This window comes from Theropithecus gelada, chromosome 5, assembly GCF_003255815.1.
Source record: "Theropithecus gelada isolate Dixy chromosome 5, Tgel_1.0, whole genome shotgun sequence".
Classification (NCBI taxonomy): domain Eukaryota; kingdom Metazoa; phylum Chordata; class Mammalia; order Primates; family Cercopithecidae; genus Theropithecus; species Theropithecus gelada.
In genome coordinates, this window is record NC_037672.1 from 116504655 (window position 1) to 116521211 (window position 16557).

The window sequence follows — 16557 nt, forward strand, 5'->3', positions numbered from 1 at the left end:
TCCTTGAAGAGGTCCTTCACATCCCTTGTAAGTTGGATTCCTAGGTATTTTATTCTCTTTGGAGCAATTGTGAATGGGAGTTCACTCATTATTTGGCTCTCTGTTTGTCTATTATTGGTGTAAAGGAATGCTCGTGATTTTTGCACATTGATTTTGTATCCTGAGACTTTGCTAAAGTTGCTTATCAGCTTAAGGAGATTTGGGGCTGAGACAATGGGGTTTTCTAAATATATAGTCATGTCATCTGCAAACAGACAATTTGACTTCCTGTCTTCCTATCTGAATACTCTTTATCGCTTTCTTTTGCCTGATTGCCCTGGCCAGAACTTCCAATACTATGTTGAGTAGGAGTGGTGAGAGAGGGCATCCTTGTCTTGTGCCGGTTTTCAAAGGGAATGCTTCCAGTTTTTGCCCATTCAGTATGATATTGGCTGTGGGTTCGTCATAAATCGCTCTTATTATGTTGAGATACGTTCCACTGATACCTAGTTTATTCAGAGTTTTTAGCATGAAAGACTGTTGAATTTTGTTGAAGGCCTTTTCTGTATCGAAATAATCATGTGGTTTTGTCATTGGTTCTGTTTATGTGATGGATTATGTTTATTGATTTGCGTATGTTGAACCAGCCTTGCATCCCAGGGATGAAGCCAACTTGATCGCTTTTTGATGTGCTGCTGGATTCACTTTGCCAGTATTTTGTTAAGGATTTTCACTTTAATGTTCATCAGGGATATTGGCCTAAAATTCCTTTTTTTGTTGTGTCTCTGCCAGGCTTTGGTATCAGGATGATGCTGGCCTCATAAAATGAGTTAGGGAGGATTCCCTCTTTTTCTGTTGATTGGAATAGTTTCAGAAGGAATGGTACCAGCTCCTCTTTGTACCTCTGGTAGGAATGGTACCAGCTCCTCTTTGTACCTCTGTCTGGTCCTGGACTTTTTTTGGTTGATAGGCTATTAATTATTGCTTTAATTTCAGAACCTGTTGTTAGTCTATTTGGAGATTCAACTTCTTTCTGGTTTTGTCTTGGGAGGGTGTATGTGTCCAGAAATTCATCCATTTCTTCTAGATTTTCTAGTTTATTTCTGTAGAGGTGTTTATAGTATTCTGTGATGGTAGTTTGTATTTCTGTGGGATCGGTGGTGATATCCCCTTTCTCATTTTTTATTGCATTTATTTGATTCTTCTGTCTTTTCTTCTTTATTAGTCTTGCTAGTGGTCTATTTTGTTGATCTTTTCAAAAAACCAGCTCCTGGATTCACTGACTTTTTTGAAAGGCTTTTTGTGTCTCTTTCTCCTTCAGTTCTGCTCTGAACCTACTTATTTCTTGTCTTCTGCTAGTTTTTGAATTTATTTGCTCTTGCTTCTCTTGTTCCTTTAATTATGATGTTAGGGTGTTGATTTCAGATATCTCCTGCTTTCTCTTGTGGGCATTTAGTGCTATAAATTTCCCTCCACACACTGCCTTAAATGTGTCCCAGAGATTCGGGTACGTTGTGTCTTTGTTCTCATTGGTTTTAAAGAACAGCTTTATTTCTGCCTTCATGTCGTTATTTACTTAGTAGTCTTTCCTGAGCAGGTTGCTCATTTTCCATCTAGTTGTGCGGATTTGAATGAGATTCTTAATCCTAAGTTCTAATTTGGTTGCACTGTGGTCTGAGAGACAGTTTGTTGTGATTTCTGTTCTTTTACATTTGCTCGGGAGTGTTTTACTTCCAATTATGTGGTCAATTTTAGAATAAGTGCGTTGTGGTGCTGAGAACAATATATATTCTGTTTATTTGTTGTGTAGAGTTCTGTAGATGTCTATTCGGTCCACTTGGTCTAGAGTTGAGTTCAAGTCCTGGATATCCTTGTTAATTTTCTGTCTTGTTGATCTGTCTAATATTGACAGTGGGGTGTTAAAGTCTCCCATTATTATTGTGTGAGTCTAAGTGTCTTTGTAGGTCTCTAAGTACTTGCTTTATGAATCTGGGTGCTCCTGTATTGGGTGCATGTATATTTAGGATACTTAGCTCTTATTATTGAATTGATCCCTTTACCATTACATAATGGCCTTCTTTGTCTCTTTTGGTCTTTGTTGGTTTAAAGCCTGTTTTATCAGAGGCTAAGATTGCAACCCCTGCCTTTTTTTTTTTTTGCTTTCCATTTGCTTGGTAGATCTTCCTCCATCCCTTTATTTTGAGCCTATGTGTGTCTCTGCACATGAGATAGATCTCCTGAATACAGCACACTGATGGGTCTTGACTCTTTATCCAATTTGCCAGTCTATGTCTTTTAACTGGGGCATTTAGCCCATTTGCATTTAAGGTTAATATTGTTATGTGTGAATTTGATCCTATCATTATGATATTAGTTGGTTATTTTGCCCATTAATTGATGCATTTTTTTTCATAGCGTCGATGGGTTTTAAATTTGGCATGTTTTTGCGGTGGCTGGTACCGGTCGTTCCTATCCATGTTTAGTGCTTCCTTCAGGAGCTCTTGTAAGGCAGGACTGGTGGTGACAGATTCAGCATTTGCTTGTCTGTAAAGGATTTTATTTCTCCTTTACTTATGAAGCTTAGTTTGGCGGATATGAAATTCTGGGTTGAAAATTGTTTTCTTTAAAAATGTTGAATATTGGCCCCCACTCTCTTCTGGCTTGTCGAGTTTCTGCAGAGAGATCCACCGTTAGTCTGATGGGCTTCCCTTTGTGGGTAACCCGACCTTTCTCTCTGGCTGCCTTTAACATTTTTTCCTTCATTTCAACCTTGGTGAATCTGATAGTTATGTGTCTTTGGGTTGCTCTTCTCGACGAGTATCTTTGTGGTATTCTCTGTATTTCCTGAATTTGAATGTTGGCCTGCCTTATTAGGTTGGGGAAGTTATCCTGGACAATATCCTGAATACTGTTTTCTAACTTGTTTCCATTCTCCCCATCACTTTCAGGTACACCAATCAAACTTAGATTTGGTCTTTTCACATAGTCCCATATTTCTTGGAGGCTTTGTTAGGTTCTTTTCACTCTTTTTTCTCTAATCTTGTCTTCTGACTTTATTTCATTAATTTGATCTTCAGTCACTGATAGCCTTTCTTCTGCTTGATCGAATCGGCTACTGAAGTTTGTGTATGCTTCATGAAGTTCTCTTACTGTGTTTTTAAGCTCCATCAGGTCATATAAGCTCTTCTCTTCATGGGTTATTCTAGTTAGCCATTCGTCTAACCTTTTTTCAAGGTTTTTAGCTTCCTTGCACTGGGTTAGAACATGCTCCTTTAGCTCGGAGAAGTTTGTTATTACTGACCTTCTGAAGCCTACTTCTGTCAACTCTTCAAACTCATTCTCCAGCCAGTTTTGTTACCTTGCAGGCGAGGGGTTGTATTCCTTGGAGGAGAAGACGCCTTCTGGTTTTTGGAATATTCAGCCTTTCTACTCTGGTTTCTCCCCATCTTTGTGGTTTTATCTACCTTTGGTCTTTGATGTTGGTGACCTATGCATGGTGTTTTGGTGTGGATGTCCTTTTTGTTGATATTGATGCTATTCCTTTCTGTTTGTTTGTTTTCATTCTAACAGACAGGCCCCTCAGCTGCGGTCTCTTGGGGTTTGCTGGAGGTCCACTCCAGACCCTGTTTGCCTGGTTATCACTAGCGAAGGCTGCACAACAGCAAATATTGCTGCCTGATTCTTTCTCTAGAAGCTTTGTCCCAAGGGACACCCACCTGTATGAGGTGTCTGTCGGCCCCTAGTGGGAGGTGTCTCCCAGTCAGGCTACTCGGGGGTCAGGAACCCACTTGAGGAGGCAGTCTGTTCGTTATTAGAGCTTGAATGCCGTGCTGGGAGAATCACTCCTCTCTTCAGAGCTGTCAGACAGGGACATTTAGGTCTGAAGAAGCTGTCTGCTGTCTTGTTCAGATATATGCCCTGCCCCCAGAGGTGGAATCTAGGGAGGCAGTAGGCCTTGGTGAGCTGCGGTGGGCCCCACCCAGTTCAAGCTTCCCTGTGGCTTTGTTTACACTGTGAGCAGAGAACCACCTACTCAGGCCCCAGCAATGGCAGACACCCCTCCCCCCACCAAGCTCCTGCATCCCAGGTTGATCTCAGACTGCTGCACTAGCAGTGAGCAAGGCTCCGTTGGTGTCGGACCCGCTGAGCCAGGCACTGGAGGGGAACTCTTGGTCTGCTGGTTGCTAAGACCATGGGAAAAGCTCAGTATTTTGGCAGGAGTGTACTGCTCCTCCAGGTACCTTCACTAATGGCTTCCCTTGGCTAGGAAAGGGAAATCCCCTGACCCCTTGCGCTTCCCGTGTGAGGTGATGTCCTGCCCTGCTTTGGCTCGCCCTCTGTGGGTTGCACTCACTGTCCAACCAGTCCCAATGAAATGAACCAGGTACCTCAGTTGGAAATGCAGAAATTACCTGTCTTCTGTGTCAATCTCGCTGGGAGCTGTAGACTGGAGCTCTTCCTATTCAGCCATCCAGGATTTTTTTTAAGCTATCTGTTTTTTCTTCATTTGAGAATGTCGGGAACACAGGAAACTGTTTTCTAATATTAAATTCTAGATGTCAGTCACCAGGGGTTTTTAGAAGGATTAAAAATAACTTTATTAAAAAGATCATGTTATATTATAATGTTGCTTTCATTAAGCAACATTTTCTTTTAGCTAGTGCTATAAAAGGTGAATAATTGAACATTCGATCAAAGTGTTCATTGGAGAGGAAAGCTGAAAAGCTAACAATATGTATGACACTCTTAAATTTACACTTTGGGAAATCTCCAGGTAAAGAGTTACATTTTGCTGTGTTCCCTGCAAGATCAACAACTCATTTATCTATTTTATTTTTAAATTAGGAGAATATATTGGAGAGGATTCATTTTCACATAGTGCCAAGCAGAGATGCAGACATGTGTACCTCTAAATCTTGTATCACTCACCAGAAGTTTGCTATGACTCTGTATGAACAGGTGAGATGGCTTGATTATTATTTAGATATTATAGTTCTGTTTTATGATTGATAGATTAAGCATATGTTTTTGCCTATGTAGTGTGTGTGTCGTAGCTGTGGAGCATCATCAGATCCTCTACCTTTTACAGAATTTGTGCGGTACATTTCTACAACAGCCTTATGGTAAGAACCTATTAAAACATAATTATCAAAAACGTTAATACCATATTTAAGCACATTGAACACTTACTTTATAAAATCGTAGCATACATGAATTTCCCCTCTCTGTCTGAGGCTACCAGATATGCTGCTGTGAGATGTATTAAGTGATGTCTATCAAAGTTGGATGTTTGTAATTTAGCCTAATATGTGTGTTACTTAGTGAAGTGTACATAATACTAGTTAAATTTTATGTCTATTTAATTTATAACAAATTTTAGAACTGTGAAGGGGAGCGTAAAATGATAAACTGAATGTTAAATGGAACTATACATGGTTGCTTCATTTATGAGATGTTCTGTTTGTAATGGCCATATTTTCAGTCAGCTCCGCTATGTCCCTTTCTGGTGATAAAAGCTAGGGTAAACAGAGAAGAAACAAAAATGTGAGCATAATTGTTAGTTAGGTTATTGCATTTGAGGCCTCAACATTCACTTTAAATAAAAAATTTGCCATGCTTGCCTGCTCATCTGCCCACTCACTCTCTCCCTTTCTGTCCATGAAAGATTAGCTAGTTAAGGATCTAAAAGTTAACCCTAGACCTTATATAATGTTCTTTGACTATTTTCCAACAGATATTTGAAAGTATACATATTTGGCGTGTGGCCAGGCGCAGTGGCTAACGCCTGTAATCCCAGAACATTGGGAGGCTAAGGCTGGTGGATCACCTGAGGTCAGGAGTTCAAGACCAGCTTGGCCAAGATGGTGAAACGCCATCTCTACTAAAATAAAAAATTAGCTGGGTGTGGTCTCGGGCGCCTGTAATCCTAGCTCCTTGGGAGGCTGAGGCAGATAACTGCTTGATCCCGGGAGGTGGAGGTTGCAGTGAGCTGAGTTCATGCCATTGCACTCTAGCCTGGGTGACAGAGCGAGATTACGTCTCACCAAAAAAAAAAAAAAGAAAAAAAAAATTTGGCATGTGGTAAACATTGAGTAAGATCATAAACATTTGCATACATTTTAATACAAAAGACATAGTATGGATGAGTAATTATCAGTCAGAATATGTTAGTGCAACAGTTGATAAATGTTGCCAATATTTGTGTCAGTGTGCAAAGTGAATATCATGTTCATCCATTTCATATGATTTATCTTCCTGGCTTTATTGGGTATAAAACCTTATTTCATAAAGATTATTGAGTAATAACAATTTTGTTATTTGGATGTGTTTACTATCTTTCTTATATTTACAGACAAGTAAAAAACACTGATTTAGAGAAACATTCCTAAACTTTAGTCAAATTGTAGTCGGTTGTCAGCCATTTTTTAAAATTTCTATGAAAAGTAGGATGGTGTTCGAACAAAGATAGACAATAAGTTAAAAACTAAAATTTTAATTCTACTTTGAAACTCTTGAATGAAATGACAGTGTTCTCAGGCAGAATGTTAGATAATAAGAATTAGAGCCCATCATTCTCTGCTTGGTAAACACTGCAAGTTGCAGGAGTGTGCGCTTTGAATTCTAACTATAATACCCTTATTTGTGTTGGTAATCAGTGTTGAATACCAGTTACTGAATGCTTACCATGTTCCAGGCTTTATGTAAGTTGTCACTTTTAATCTTAACGAAAATTCTATTTTGTTGATGAAGAAATAGGTTTAATGAGGTTAATCTAGTAAGTAGATGAATTAAGATTGAAACCCAGATCTGTCTGACTTCAACATTTTTCTGGATGTTGTCTAATGCTGTCAGTTTTGTAAGAGCAGTATATGCAGTTTGAATGAGCTTATCAGATTTAGGACCTTCTGGTGTACTCGTGAAGTGTTTTGGATGGGTACATTTAGTTGTTACCAAATACTTGGAGATTATTTAAACTTGAACTGTAAAATATATCCAGCTCTAGAATAGTTATATTATTGTGAAGTACAACCAGAACATCTAGAATGGAAACTAGTTAGTGTTTCAGCTTACATGACATTCCTTTTTGGAAATATTTAGATAGTTTTAGTATTAGCCTGTTCTCATGCTGCTAATAAAGACATACTCAAGACTGGGTAATTTATAAAGCAAAGAGGTTTAATTGACTCATAGTTCCATGTGGCTGAGTAGGCCTCACAATCATGGCAGAAGGCAAAGAGGAGCAAAGTCACGTCTTACATGGTGGCAGGCAAGAGAAAAGAATGCGAGCCAAGCGAAAGGGGTTTCCCCTTATGAAACCATCAGATCTTGTGAGACTTATTCACTACCACCAGAACAGTATGGGGGAAACTGCCCCTATGATTCAGTTGTTTCCAGCTGGGTCCCTCCCACAACATGAAGGAATTTTGGGAGCTACAATTCAAGATGAGATTTGGGTGGGGACACAGCCAAACCATATTAGTTACTTAATACCCTGATACATAAAAATATGTCTTTTAAGGAGGTTGAATAAAAAGTATCACAGTTAACCTGTAGTGCATTAAAGGGCCTGCCTGGGCTCTAATAAAATGATTAGTATCCTGGCTGGGCACGGTGACTCACTCCTGTAATCCCAACACTTTGGGAGTCTGAGGCAGGTGGATCACCTGAGGTCAGGAGTTCAAGATCAGCCTGGGGAACATGGTGAAACCCCGTCTCTACTAGAAATACAAAAATTAGCCAGGTGTGGTGGCACGTGCCTGTAATCCCAGCTCCTCGAGTGGCTGAGGCACAAGAATCGCTTGAACCTGGGAGGTGGAGGTTGAAGTGAGCCAAGATTGCGCCATTGCACTCCAGCCTGGGTGATAGAGCAAGACTCCATCTCTCTCTCTCTCTCTCTCTCACACACACACACACACACACACACACACACACACACACACACAAAAAAAAACAAACAAAAACAAACAAACAAAACAGGAGTAATATTCATAATAAGAACAAAAGGCGTTAAATCTGGCTTTAATAACTCTGGTTGAGACTTCTGCATTTAATCAGCAAAGGACCTTCTAGCCGAAATTGATAACTTTGCTTTTAGGAACTTTGGGCCAGAGAGGGAGCCTTTCCTACAGTTTATTGTTCTTGTTAGGGTAGGGTTTAAACTTAAGTTTCTACTCATTAATTAATAATACAAATGAAACATTTGCCTTAGAACTACCTCCAGACAGAGGATCTTAGCCTCATTCGTCTAGTTCCAAACATAAAATTTTGTGTTATTTTGTTCTCTTTATTTGAGCTAATTTTTTCATCATATAGTTGGCAAATTTAATAATTTTTCATTTTATGGAAATGTGCTTTATGGTTCATTTTTCAGTTATGGTCATGTTTTAGACAGAAAAAGTGATGCACATCTAAACTGACAATATTTTTCATGTGCAATTTATTAAAATTTTAAGTTCATAGGCCCAATTTGGGATTGCTTCTTTTTTTGTAGCAATGAAGTTGAAAGAATGTTGGAAAGGCATGAACGCTTTAAACCTGAAATGTTTGCAGAATTGCTACAAGCAGCAAACACAACAGATGACTATAGGAAATGTCCTGTAAGTATAGTTTGGAGAATGTTAGTATGCTTCTTGTTCTGTAAATTTGAAAATAGGCATTCAGATATTATCATGTAAATATTGATTCTATATATAGAATTAGCTTTAAGAATTTTTTAAAAATATTATTTTAGATTATACCATGTGCACCATTTATCTTAGCATAATTTCTTTAAAAACTCCTAAGTTTGTGAAGGTTTGAAGGTAGCATATGTTGATTAAATTTTTTCAAAGTCCTGAAATTTATCATTTGATTAAAGAGAAAGTTTCTTTTCAGTAAACTTGAATGATACTCTTTTCTCTAATTGTTACTGACTTCAATGATTTTATTTCTGCTTTTTTTTAGGTTGAATTCTTTAACAGATTTACAAAAATATCAAAGAATACTTTTATTTAAAATAGACTTCTTGTTTAATCAATAATTAAGACAAATCGCTTGTTAGAAGTCATTTTTTAGTATACTGAATAAATTGCAAATATATGTTAAAAATGTCATTATATAATACAAACTGTGTAAGGTTTTGCCTATGGTTTATCTGTTTTCATAATTTTAGAACTTTTCTTTTGTGTTTTTCTGTAGAGTAACTGTGGCCAAAAAATAAAAATTCGCCGTGTTTTAATGAATTGCCCAGAGATTGTTACAATTGGTTTAGTCTGGGACTCTGAGCATTCTGACTTGACCGAAGATATTGTTCGGAATCTAGCAACACATCTTTATCTTCCTGGGGTATCTTATCTATTTTCATTCCCTTCCCTTTTATTTTCAAATTCTTCTAAAACATCTTGATATATATTATGATACACTTACTTTGATTTCAGAACTAAATTTTTTTTTCTGAACAAAATAATACTATTTCGATGTTTTATCTGATAAAGTCAAGTTTAATCAAACCAGGCTAACTGGAATGCCTTTACTACATAGACTAGTAATGGCTTTTAATTACAAACTAAACTGTCTCATGACTTTTGCTTCTTTCACTCTAAAATAATGATGATTGATGATTTTTTATCTATGGCTATTGTAAATATAAATATTGTTAACTTAGAAAGGTTTAAGATTTAAAATTCATCTAAAGTACTGATCTCTTTTTTTTTTCCCCCCCCAGCAGAGTCTTGCTCTGTCGCCCAGGCTGCAGTGCAGTGGCGCAGTCTTGGCTCACTACAATCTCTGCCTCCCAGGCTCAAGCAATTTTCATGCTTCAGCCTCCCTAGTAGCTAGGATTACAGGCATGTGCCACCATACCCAGCTAATTTTTTGTATTTTTAGTAGAGATGGGGTTTCACCATGTTTGCCAGGCTGTTCTCGAACTCTTGGCCTCAAGTTGGTCCACCTGCCTTGGCTTCCCAAAGGGCTGGGATTACAGGCGTGAGCCAGCATACCTGGCCATGATCTCTTGATATGCTTGTTACTTTCTTAGTATATTTTGAATCGGTTGATGTTACAATTAAAGTTTTAGAGATAATTACCTTTTAGATAATGTGTTTAATGAACATTCAAATACGTGATTCAGTCAAGAATTACCAGAAATGTGGAATTTATCTCATATTTTGAGTTTCTTTATGAAAAGTGTCAATCATGTGTCATTAGAGATACTCTATTATTACTAAACTAATTTGTAGTGAATTCGTTTTTTTGGACTTAAAGTTTCTATGAATGAATTAAAAGTGGTAATTCTGTTAACAATGTGATGTCAGTGGTGCCTTCAAGTAATAATATCATAATATTGGATTGGGGCAGTATGCGTGAGAAATATTTCATTATGTGTCAAATACATGATTCATCTAATTATTCCTCATTTTACAAAATATACAGTGTTAAGTGTAAATTACTAATTTTTTTAAACAGCTTTTTTATAGAGTTACTGATGAAAATGCCAAAAGTAGTGAACTTAACCTTGTTGGTATGATCTGCTACACCAGCCGACATTATTGTGCCTTTGCATTTCACACCAAAAGTTCCAAATGGGTATTTTTTGATGATGCAAATGTGAAAGAGGTAAGTGACACTTTCTTTAATTGAAATAATGACTGTGATTTTTACTTTTTGTTAATAAATGATATATTGATATTAATATTCAAAAGGATGATATAATTATTATGTAATATAGTAATAAATGAACATAACAATGATAGCATCATTAAGTTCAAACTTTCTTTTGTTATTCTTGAAATTGGCTTATTTTGAAGCCAACTTTTAAAGCAGTCCATTTCCAGAATAATAATAGACTAATGAATATGAGTATACAAATATGTAACTATCAGTGATCTGTGTGTCAGTGATGATCCTTTTTGCCTGATGCATATTTGCTATATTTTTTTTTTGTAGATGAGTCACAGTAGTTTTGTATAACTAGCGATGAAAATGTGCTTGCCTTTATTTTTATTATGACAATTTTTTTTCAAATTTTCTGTGTGGAATACAGAAATAGATATATGAGTTATATCTTTTGGTAATTACAGTTGACCCTTGAACAACATAGGAGTGCCAAGCCCCTGTGCAGTTGAAAACCCATGTACAACTTTTGACTTCCTCAAAACTTAACTGCCAGCAGCTTACTATTGACAGACAGCCTTATCAAAAACATAAACAGTCAATTAACACATATTCTGTATGTTATACGTATTATATACTGTACTCTCACAGTAAAGTAAGCTAGAAAAAAAATCTTACTTACAAAATTATAAGCAAAAGGAAATATATTTACCACTCACTAAGTGGAAGTGGATCATCATAAACGTCTTCATCCTTGCTGTCTTCACATTGAGTAGACTGAAGAGGAAGAAAAGGAAGATTGGTCTTGCTGCCTCGGGTGGTAGAGGCAGAAGAAAATTCACATATAAGTGAACCTGCACAGTTCAAACCTGTGTTGTTCAAGGGCCAACTGTAATTTATTTACTCAAATAGTAATAATATTGTCTAGAAAAGTAGTGAATAATAGTTCTTAATAAGGAGTATTGGAATCACATGAGGAGCTTTTTAAAAAACATATATTCCTGGACTCCTAGAGTTTTGATTCAGTAGTGTAAAGGCAGGTATCTGAAATTTTAAGTTCTACGGGAAATTCAGACATAGCACAGCTGAAAACTATTGGTCTTGCCAAAGCTTACTGGCTTTGGCAATCTTTATTAAGTAGTAAACTCATTTAAAAATGCAAGTTCTTTGGTTGTTATAAGCAAATGATGTAGAATTCTATTTAGTTTCATTTTAATATACAACTAAAGGCCATTTATCAGCACTGTGATTAAGACAATACAAATTCAAATATTTGGTATTTAGTGGACTTCTAATTCTACCCATGAAGGATTAACTGCTATAGAAATAGGCATTTCACGGTTTAAAACTAGGACATAGGTGAAACAACTCTAAACATTGAACAACATGCAGTTGAACAGAGAAAAGGGAAACAAATGAGGTCAGCTCTATAATTACCCACTGCTTACTGCCTAGAGGTAGTTTCTGGGTTGCAGTGCAGGCAGTGGGAGCCCAAACAAAGCCCAACAGTGTCACTGAGTTCTGCAGACTGAAACTGGAGTTCAGGGAGGCCTAGATGGCTAAAATTTGCAGGACAGAATACTAGAAAGAAAACTGCACAGGGAGAAAGTTCTGGAAACTGACAGAAGGGTTCCCTGGAATTTGTGGCTAAATTGTGATTTGTGCATGTGAGGGGTGAACCCACACAAGTTTGGGGTTAGTTGGGAGAGATGGGAAGCATCACTGGAAAACAAAAGGTAGGAGGCAGAGGTTGCAGTGAGCCGAGATTGTGCGACTGCACTTCAGCCTGGTGACAGAGTGAGACTCTGTCTCAAAAAGAAAAAAAGAAAAAAAAAAAAAAAAGCTTAAAACAAGCCTTGAAAGTTCAAAGCTAATCCCACCTTTAAAATAACACAACAAAATTCAATACCCAAGACTATGAAGTTCAGTGAAATTCAATATGCCACTTCAAAATAGCATTCAATAAAATATTACCAAATATTCAAAGAACCTGAAGAAAAATTAATAAAAACAGACCAGAAATGACTGAGATGGGAATATCAGGGAAGGATAGTAAAACTACTGTTTATGTATAGGAATTTTTTAGATAACGTTTAATAAGCATGAACCATAAAAATAGTTGGTAAATTAGACTTCATTGAAAGTTAAAATTGTTGTTCTTCAGTAAGATACTATTAGGAGAATAAAATGACAAACCATATACTGAGAGAAAATATTTGTGAAGCATGTATCTAATAAAGACTGTATCCAGAATATTGAAATAACTCTTAAAACCCCATTAAAAAATCAGCAAAAAATGTTGACGGTTCACCAGTGAAGATATATGGATGGCCTTGAAATGATATTCAGTACATCATTAACCACAATGGAAATACAAATTTAATTCATAATGAGATTCTAGTACTCACCTGTTGTAATAGCCAAAATTAAAAAGACTGACAATACAAATAGTTGGTGAGGATAAGAACAGCTAGAGCTCTCACACGAGGCTGATGGAACCACAAAATTGAACATTCACTTTCAAAACTGTCAGTTTCTTTAAACATATGTTTACTATATAACCCAGCAAATCCACTCTTGTGAAAACGTAACTCCACATAAAACGTGTACGTGAATGTTCAGGATAGTTTTCTTCATAATGCTCAAACTAGAAATGACTCAAATGTCAACAATAGGTGAATGGATGAACAAATTGTGGTATAGCTATACAGTGGAATATAATACTCAGCAAGAAGGACTGAACTATTGAACTGATACATGCAATAATGTGAACAAATCTCAGAAGCATTATGCTAAGTGAAAGAAGTGAGATATAAATGACTACATGCGATGATCCCATTTATATGAAATTCTAGAAGGAAAAACAAAGGTTTAGAGAGTAGATCACTCATTTCCAGGGACTGCAAAGTGGGGTACCAGGTAAGATTTTGGGGTGAGGATTACACGATTGTATTGTCAAAACTCACTGACTTGTACACTATAACTAGATAATTTTACTTCATATAGTACACCTCAATAAAGCTGTTAAAATTTTGGCATTTATATTTAAAATCAGCACTTTGCTTGAATTACTTAGTACTTTGATGTAGGAGTTTATTAAGTTTCATCTTGAGTCGATGTGTAAAAACATTTTGCAGTTTCTACTTTGCTTTTACATAGTTTAAATTATTCAAAATTTGGAGGAAGAACTGGGTATATTAATTACCCTGTGAAGGTTTTTATTTTATTTTCACATTGACTCTTCAAAGTCTGGCCAGTGTGGTGAAACCCCGTCTCTACTAAAAATACCAAAATTAGCCAGGCGTGGTGGCACATGCCTGTAATCCCAAGAGGCAAAGTCATGAGAATCCCTTGAACCTGGGAGGAGGAGGTTGCAGTGAGCTAAGACGGTGCTACTGAACTCCAGCCTGGGTGACTGTGAGACCTTTTCTCAAAAAACAAACATTACAAACAAAAAAATGGACTCCTCAAGTCTCTTGGAATCCCCAGTGAGGAGGATAAATAGCTGAATATATGTAGTTCAGAACAGCTCATCAGAATTGTTCTTAAAAGTCCCCTTCTCTGCAAAAATATTCTAGAATGCTTTGTGGTGTTTTTGTTTGGTTTTGTTTTGCTTTTAAATCAATTTTATAGAGGTATAGTGCACAAACATTAAAATACACCTATTTTAAGTGTACAGTTGGAGTTTTGATAAATGTATTCACCCATGTAACCACCATAATCAGTACACAGAACATGTTCATCACCCTAGGAAAAGTCTATCAGGCTTCTTTGTTGTCATACTCCCCACACCACCCCAGGACGAGGAAATTGCTGGTCTCATTATAGATTAGTTTTACTCATTCTACAATTTTATATAAATGGTCTCTTATAGTATGTACTATGTGTCTGCCTCCCTTCCTTTAGCATAATGTCTTTAAGATTCATTCATGTTGTTTGGATTCACACTTTATTTTTATTGTGTTTTATGGCTGTACAACAATTTATCCATTTACCTATTGAAGTATGAATAATCTGTTTGTGAACATATTTTTTTCCGTTGCTCTTAGATAATACCTAGAAGTGGGATTTCTGGGTTGTGTGGTAAGTGTCTGTTTAACTTTACAAGAAACTATCAAATTTATTTCCAAAGTGGTTATACCAGTTTGCATTCTATGAGAGCAATGTATGAGAGTTCCTGTGTTCCGCATTCTCAGCAGCACTTCGTGTTGGTATTCTTTTTAATGTTAGCCCTTCTAGTGTATGTATAATATTATCTCACTGTGGTTTTCATTTGCATTTCCCTTGCGGTTGGTAATATTTTGAGCATCTTTTCTTGTGCTTGTTGACCATTCTTACATCTTTCTTTTGGTGAAATGTCCAGATTTTTTGCCAGTATTTCGCACTGGATTATCTTCTTATTAATGCATTGTAGGGATTCTTTATTCTGCACAGTAGTCCTTTATTAGCCGTATGTTGCTTATTTTTTTTCAATTTCTTAATGGTGTCTTTCTAAGATCAAAAGTTATTAATTAATTTAGATTAAGTCCATTTTTAAAATATTTTTATTCTGTGGTTTGGTGTGCTAAGAAATCTGCCCTTCCCCAAGTTTGCAAAGATTTTCTCTTTTGTTTTCTTCTGGTTAAGTTTTAGTTTTTGTGTGAGCTATTCTTAGTTAATTTTTTTTGTTTGTTTTATATGAAGTCAGGTTAAAGTTATTTTTCTCATGGTAAAAGTTCTTTATTTCCAGTTGTAGCACCATTTGTTGAGCTGACTCTTAAATTTCTCCATTGAATTGCCTTGAAGTCTTTGTCAAATGTCAGTCAATCACATATTTGGAAAGCTTTTTAAAATTTATTTGCCCATCAAATTTGTAAATGATAATGTTTAAAAGATTTTTATTTAGACTAGTTACTAAATACAGTTAATTATATAATATGATATATACTTGAACTACTAGCAGCTGCATATCTAAATTTTTTAAAAATATAAAGTAACTCAGAGTCTCTGTCTTTTCATGTAACACATTGATTACAAGGTTTTGTTTTGTCTTTATTCATTGTGTTTTTTTAAAAGATTGGAACTAGATGGAAAGATGTTGTCTCCAAATGCATTCGATGCCACTTTCAGCCACTGCTTTTGTTTTACGCAAACCCAGATGGGACAGCAGTTTCTACTGACGATGCACTCAGGCAGGTTGTCAGCTGGTCACATTACAAATCTGTTGCAGAAAATATGGGTAATTCTTTCTTTTAAAAATTCTCCATGTTTTTCTATTATCACAGTGAACTAGGAATACTAATACTCTGAATATAAAATGAATATCGGGGGGAACCCCATCCCCGATATTTAACATGGGTTCTTTTCTATTCCCTAAGCGTGTTGGCTGGTTTGAGAAATAAAGGGAAAGAATACAAGAGAGAGAAATTTTAAAGCTGGATGTCCGGGGGAGACATCACATGTCGGCAGGTTCTGTGATGTTCCCTGAGTCATAAAACCAGCAAGTTTTTATTAGCGATTTTCAAAAGGGGAGGGAGTGTACGAGTAGGGTGTGGGTCACAGAGATCACATGCGCCACAAAGTAATAGAATATCACAAAGCAAGCGCAGGCAGGGCGAGATCACAGGACCACAGGATGGGGCGAAATTAAAATTGCTAATGAAGTTTCCGCATGCATTGTCATTGACAACATCTTATCAGGACACAGGGTTTGAGAGCAGACAACCTGTCTCACCAAAATTTATTAGGCGGGAATTTCCTCCTCCTAATAAGCCTTGGAGCGCTACAGGAGACCGGGGCTTATTTCATTCCTTTGACTTTGACCATAAAAGAGGGATGCCTCCAAGGGGGCCATTCATAGACCTACTCTCAGGGCGCATTCTCTTTCTCAGGGATGTTCCTTGCTGAGAAAAAGAATTCAGCAATATTTCTCCTATTTGCTTTTGAAAGAAGAGAAGTATAGCTCTGTTCCGTCCGGCTTACCGGCAGTCAGAATCCAAGGCCATCTCC

The 16557-nt window shown here is 36.7% G+C and overlaps 1 protein-coding gene across 2 annotated transcripts in view; it reads left to right on the forward strand.

Moving 5' to 3' along the window:
* The window catches only part of USP53 (ubiquitin specific peptidase 53), a 78344-nt gene that overhangs the window by 40988 nt on the left and 20799 nt on the right, over nucleotides 1-16557 (forward strand). For both annotated transcript variants that reach the window (XM_025386480.1, XM_025386479.1), the window contains 6 exons: nucleotides 4825-4938; nucleotides 5020-5102; nucleotides 8471-8576; nucleotides 9157-9303; nucleotides 10423-10572; nucleotides 15625-15787. In XM_025386480.1, coding sequence (XP_025242265.1) covers nucleotides 4825-4938; nucleotides 5020-5102; nucleotides 8471-8576; nucleotides 9157-9303; nucleotides 10423-10572; nucleotides 15625-15787 — 763 coding nt within the window. The remainder of the gene's footprint in view (nucleotides 1-4824; nucleotides 4939-5019; nucleotides 5103-8470; nucleotides 8577-9156; nucleotides 9304-10422; nucleotides 10573-15624; nucleotides 15788-16557) is intronic.